Below are 6,392 nucleotides of genomic sequence, written 5' to 3'. Positions count from 1 at the left end.
CAGCGGATAAACTTTTTACAGAGACTGTCGCGCGACAACCACCTTAACTGTTATTCGTTTCTCAGAGAGTGATACCCAAGGGTGACTCAGTTATAAACATGATATATGCTTTATAGTACATTTTTTTTTCTAACTGACAAGTCCAATTTTCTTCTTCACTTTACGTACATTTCCGATGACGATCGAATTTTGTTTGTTAAATCACGCGCTTCGGTTATCTAAAAATGACTGCACCCGGATCCGAGGAGACATTAGTAGCCATATTTATTGTTCCCGGTGATGAAAGCTTTCACAGTTTTGTTTGATTTATTATCGAAAACAGTAGAAATATCGTCGAGATGACTTAACACAAACATAAAATGACAAAAAAAATTACCCTCAGGATCAAATCAGAACATAAAGCAATATAGAGACAGCTGTGTTGTATTTCAGAAGGAACCTGTAGAATATTTGTACTGTAACGTGGTATTTCTACCAGTTACTGGTCCTCGACCGTTTCGCGTGATTTTAGAGACTTCCACCAGACGGGAAGTGACCTTCAATGGCGAGAGTTTTGAGAAGAGAGGAGATCATTATTTTCATTTATTTTGTTTTACCTTTCCAATCAAATTACGCGCCACTGCGTTCCTGCTGAGGACATCATTAAGGATCTCGACGGGGCCGGAAGATGTCGTCAGGTTCTGATGGAATTTTGGCAGTCACTGATTTATGGTTGTGGTCGTCGATGGAGCCACAATTCAGGCAACACATCAAGAAAGTGAAGCAGTATGTAATTAGCCGCAAATTATCAACAATTACAAAAACGAACTCATACAATCGATTGTAAATCGTTCGCAGGTGATTGTAAAAATGGTTATAATGTTCAAGAGTAGATAGTTTTTTTTATAAAAAATAAAAAACTCATCACCCATGTAGTTAACCGCATTTTTTTTTCTAATCACTCTTAAATGATTTTTTTTTATTGTAATCGTTTGCAATTCGTTTGTAAATACTATATTCATTTGAATCGACGTTTAAGAGTCATTAGTCTGGAAATTATCAGCCACAAACGTGATTGCAAAATTGCGTGGAGGGGATAAGACTTTGCAAGTATGACGGCGCATGCCCAACTATTCAGAGGATTTTTCTGTTATACGTTCAAAAATAAATTAATGTCTTTCTCACTTTAATTTTGAAAGATTTCACTACGGCTGTCTTTTAGTAGAACATTGAGTGTTAAACATGACAATTGTCATAAGACATTAGTTTAACACTTCTGTTTAACAAAAAAACGTAAGTATTGAATTCAAGGAAATTATTCCATTATGCGATCTCTGGCCACTTTCATCAGCAAATATCTTGTCTCTCTCTCTCATTCGGAATTTTTTTTTTATTATATTCAGTTTATTTACAACTTTATTAGTTACGATTTTCCGTGAGTTTTGCGACTTCTGTGTGATGATTTTGTATCGCAAAACCTGTTGCTCTCGCCATTGAATTTAATTTCAATTTATTAGTTTCAAGGTCTCGTGACCTGCGAATTATTCTACCTCTAGTTTTTGTATTTATTTTGTGTATGTTTGATTGCTCGAGGTCACGTAGACTTATCGATTTTTCGCGTTACTGTTTAGAGGCATTGAATTAATGTGACAATTTCTTGTAAAGTATTTCTGATAAAACTTTTGAGTTCTCCGACTGCTAACAATTGAGTTTTGTAACTCAATTGTTTTCCGTTAATTTTTCTTTAGTTTTGTTGATAATAACAACTCCAGTCTCGTGACTCAGTTGTTTGATATTTAAATTAATTCTGACTTCTGTGACTATTTTATTATTTATTAATTTATTTATTTAGAAAATTTCTAAACTTCAAAAAAACCTGTATAAACTTAATCAGACGATTTGACTTCACCGATTAATTTAAATATTCTGTAACACGTAGTCGATTTAAGGGGTTTTTATTTTATTAATTTTTTTTATGTATCGAGACTGATTTTTTTTTATTAAATATTGTTCTCCCCGACAATTCTTATTTTATTTATTTTTTGCTGAGGATCCCAGTTTCATCCCCTTTCAGCTTCCGATTATTTAAATCTCTACGAAACGAGCTACAGGAGTTATTGAAGCTAAGAGTGGAGAAGGATTTTGTTCACGGTGGTCATTCCGTTTTTAATGACCTGGCGCCTGACTAAATTTTCTGATTTTATTTTTGGGGTGTTTTGGTGCCAGAGGGCAGGCTAATGGACGAAGGGTTCCGTGAACCTTCAAAAATTACGTCGCAGTACATTGTGTCTGGTTACATTTAAATCGGCAATTTTGAACTGGATTGAATTTGCCCTCGAGATGAAGTCAACTGGAATATTTCCGTTTAAACAAATGAAGTCAAGGTTCCTTTTGTTTGGCGTATATGTATTTTCTTGAAAGAATTTCGCTAACTTGAGAGGTTCTCTGAGGAAAGTTGTAACTTTTCTCCAACATTTTTTTCAATAAATCATCAAGTTACTTGATAATAAATTATCAAGTTCAGCAGGCTTATAGTCAATTGAGTAGAGCGGTATCAGATGTGTCAGATCTGAAAAGATTCCTCGAAATGAAGCGAGAAGTTTCACCTCTTTGTTACAGAATTTACCATTATGAAACATGATTTTTTTTTTCTATTTTAATGGAAATCTATCACAACAACAATATTAATTTTTATTCACCGGTACCGAACATTCATGTGTAAAAAATGCCCGTGCCCGTGACTAGTCGCAAGGGCAAATCAGTCTCGGTTCGACAGCGACGAAACGCAAATATAGTTCACCACAGCAGCACGTTGAAATTTTTGTACCTTTCCGGACTCGTGAAGTGAGATAAATTCAGTTTTTTTATATGATAAGAACAATAATTGACAGTGACATTTAACATCCATATTTTTATAATGGTGCATACTATTAATCTTGATATTGTAAAATTCTTTATGTGTGAATAGGAGAATAAGACATATTCAAATGATAAGTTTTAGTGTTTCTCATTCTCAGTTCGTCGCTTCAATATTTTTTTCTGTCTTATTTTTTTTGCACTTATAGTGAATGCGTAAATCTGTTTAATACGAATAGATTATTATGAGCAGATTTTAATTCTATATTTTTGAATAACTGCAGCAGAACGTCATTAAACGATGCCCAGGTCAAAGACCAGGTACATGGGTGTACGTATACGACAATTACCGTTACCATGAGGATGGACGCAGTTTACGAACGACAACTTATCGATGTGCTACTCGATCGGGAACTGATTGTCCAGCAATATTATATAACACGATGATGGTACGGTGAAAAGTGAAGGTGTGCATAGCGATGCAGTAGATTTCACAGTCATCAAAAACCTACAACTGAAAGCCGATTTGGCGGAGGTCATAAAACGGGACGATATTACTCTGGACGAGGTAACTACAGATTTTATTGAAAGGTATGAAAATTAATAATTAAAGTATTCTACGTCGCTTTTGTGATAACTTGATTGACGTCACATGGTTCGGATATAAATTTTTTTATGCTTTAACTTGCTCATGATACCCATGTGATTTCTTTATTCATCACATTGTGTAGAAATTCAGATTTCAAATCACCGTTCGCGGTAAAGCAGATGATTCGGAGAGCGAGACCAAGTAATGAAATTCTTCAAACACTCGAGGAAATTGGAGTTAGCATGGAAAATGCACGAGGAGGTCGAGCCATTTTTAAGGGACTAATAGCAGCTGGAACACAACAGGCCTTAATATTTTCCACAGACCCAATGATGAATTCGCTCAACACAGCAGAAAAAATAGTGATCAGTCGAGTAGCAAATGTGCGTAGAAGAAGGATAATGAGTACCACTGATATTTGTGCTTTTCAGTATTGTCTTACTTTTGTATTATTTGCTTAGGTATTACCCGATTTTGTTGACGATGAGATGTGGATGATACGCGTGGCGTTCATCAATGACAAATCAATTATTTTTGTAAGTTTCGTCATAACATCATTTTTAAGTATCATTTTTAACGAAAAGAAAGGTACATGAATCTTTTTTGTCGTAGACATTTGGAGCAGTATTTATTTATACCCGGGAACGATCCGATGAGTTGTATGAAAAGGCGTTGACTTATATCACTGCATTGACTCCGGGAATAAACAACGTCAAGTCAGTGATAACCACAGGAGATAGTGCTACTTACCATGAAAGCTGTTCGTGCTGTTCTCCACCAAGCTACAATTAGTATATCTTGGCTCGACTTTGTACAGATAATGGTGGAAGCTGTGGCAAAAAGGTTTTTTAATCCATAGAGCGTATGCGAGTTATGGAATAGTTTTAACATGGAAAATCCACCCCTTGACATTGTTCATTACTGTTGGATGCTGACTTTCTGTGTCACCAAAAAAGACATTGACGAAGGACTAACCCATATTACAAGCCTGGTTGACGAAAATATTGCAAGCCATCCAAATCTGCCCGTTTTTCTCTCGCTTTTCAAAAATCAGTGGCAGCATCGAATGGATCACATTACCCCACCATCAGAAGCTTCCATCTGGAGTGAAAGATCCGAAGCCCTTGGTCGATTTGTTGTAGCTCAAATGCAAAAAAATAACACTCTGCAGAAATTTATTGGTAAGTGAGATTTTCAATGAATATGTCAATAAAATTCATGTTTCTACACGTTCTTACGATAATTTAAATCTGATAATGCAGTATTTATTACAGATTCAGTCCATGTACTGGGAAACTACGAATTAACGAGAATGAATGCATTCGTCAACAGTGATACAAAGGCGCGTAGGGATCGAGTATTCCCTCTGATGGTTAATTATGATCAAAAGCAACTCCAAAAATATCTGCAGCTACGCTTAACTAATAAGTATAGACAGTCTTTCATATATTAATAAAAAATTTTAACTGGCCAAAATATTGAATAAGTGGACTTTATTACAGGATCTCAATTGCAGAGCTGTTTCGTATGACCATTCGACCTGCATTATTGAGCAGACTGGATATCATGATACCAGGCAAATGTAATTGAAACAAAAGCCATGCCCGTGAATGTGTCTTTTTTATACAAATTTATGAATGCCTTTTTATTGCAGCCCATACTCCACATGTCCTTTTTGAGGTGAATGATATTCGATCACCATCAATCTGTGTTTCTGAGACGACCTATCCACCAAAGCTTACTTTTTCTGGACTGAAAAAACGACCTGCCGAAGGTAAGCTATATTATGGAATTTGAATTAAAAGAACTATCAATAGATTTGACACAACTCGAAATTATTTCCAAATTTGAAGAAACAATATTAATAATTGATATTCACAGGACATGGCTCAGTACCACCAACCAGCACTGTATGTGAAAAAACCGGAGTGGAGGGTCACGTATCCAAGTATTTTATGAAAACGTCAATAACGTCAATCACAATTAGCTCCAACCAACACACTTCATCACAGGTTGGGCTAGCATATGCAGAGCACGCAGTCGATTAAATCACTATGTAAGTTGGGAAGTGATATATTATTTTGATATCAACTGAATTTAACAAATTTAGCATGAAGGAGTAGATCTAAATAATATTAATACAGATGACGGTCAGGACGTCTTTGGGCTAGTCGTCAGCGTGCTGGCCCTATGACCAAAGTGTCCCGGTAGCGCAGGTTCGAATCCCGATGGTGAAAAATTTTTCATCGTCGGAAAACGAACCCAGTGCCTGTGGAAGTTAATTATAAGGTAGCTAGATGAAAAAGCAGGTAGGGAATTAGGATGGGGTACCGCGTAGGTACTGGGAAAGGGTTGGTAAATGACCCACTAGGGTAGGGTCATACCATCTGGCACCACCCATTTATCTTTACAGATGACAGTCACATCATGAACAGAATCCTAAACGAGGCTAATGTTTTTTATTTACAGATGATAATTTCGAACCGTTATTCGATATTAGTCCTAAAGAATCTGACGAACATAAATCGAGTTTCATCGAAAGTAGTCTAATGGACGACGCAATGATAAGTGATGACACTGAGGTGACGATACCGCTCCACATCGAAGAATCACGAGTTCTCCACGATCAAGAAGGTACATTGTGATTAAAAACCTCTCCAAGATTCAACAAGTTTTCCTGATATTATGCAGATAATATATTGGAGAAATTATTTTTTCAGATTGCAGATATGAAGACGATAAAGAAATAACGGACGATTTAGATGTATTAAATTATACAATCGAGACTGTTGGCGTTGAAACCTGCCCTTTTAGAAACTATTTAATATATGATTAAGTCATAGTTATATCAGACAATATTTATTTTCCCTTTCATGTGTTCAATGTTTCGAAAGACATCCATACAGATGCCATTCTTGACACTCTTACTGGTGTACAAATGAATAGATATAGATCCTCCATTGATTAT

The 6,392-nt window shown here is 35.9% G+C and overlaps 1 protein-coding gene across 2 annotated transcripts; it reads left to right on the top strand.

Annotated features, from left to right (window-relative positions):
• Positions 1-3,115: 3,115 nt before the first annotated feature.
• Positions 3,116-5,943, top strand: LOC105272780 (uncharacterized). Of its 2 annotated transcripts, none has more exons than XM_011315005.1 (9): positions 3,116-3,403; positions 3,567-3,807; positions 3,886-3,960; positions 4,037-4,605; positions 4,699-4,852; positions 4,927-5,006; positions 5,079-5,198; positions 5,306-5,480; positions 5,894-5,943. In XM_011315005.1, the coding sequence occupies exons 4-8, from the start codon at positions 4,314-4,316 to the stop codon at positions 5,470-5,472; spliced, it is 813 nt and encodes a 270-aa protein (XP_011313307.1). In that variant the 5' UTR covers positions 3,116-3,403; positions 3,567-3,807; positions 3,886-3,960; positions 4,037-4,313; the 3' UTR covers positions 5,473-5,480; positions 5,894-5,943. The 2 variants fall into 2 exon arrangements, with proteins under 2 accessions (XP_011313307.1, XP_011313305.1); XM_011315003.1 differs by having other exon boundaries at positions 3,116-3,426.
• Positions 5,944-6,392: the final 449 nt, after the last annotated feature.

The sequence above is a fragment of the Fopius arisanus genome, unplaced genomic scaffold (assembly GCF_000806365.1).
Source record: "Fopius arisanus strain USDA-PBARC FA_bdor unplaced genomic scaffold, ASM80636v1 scaffold00278, whole genome shotgun sequence".
Lineage (NCBI taxonomy): Eukaryota > Metazoa > Arthropoda > Insecta > Hymenoptera > Braconidae > Fopius > Fopius arisanus.
Note: the sequence above shows the minus strand (reverse complement) of the source record. Positions and strands in the feature narration are given on the sequence as shown.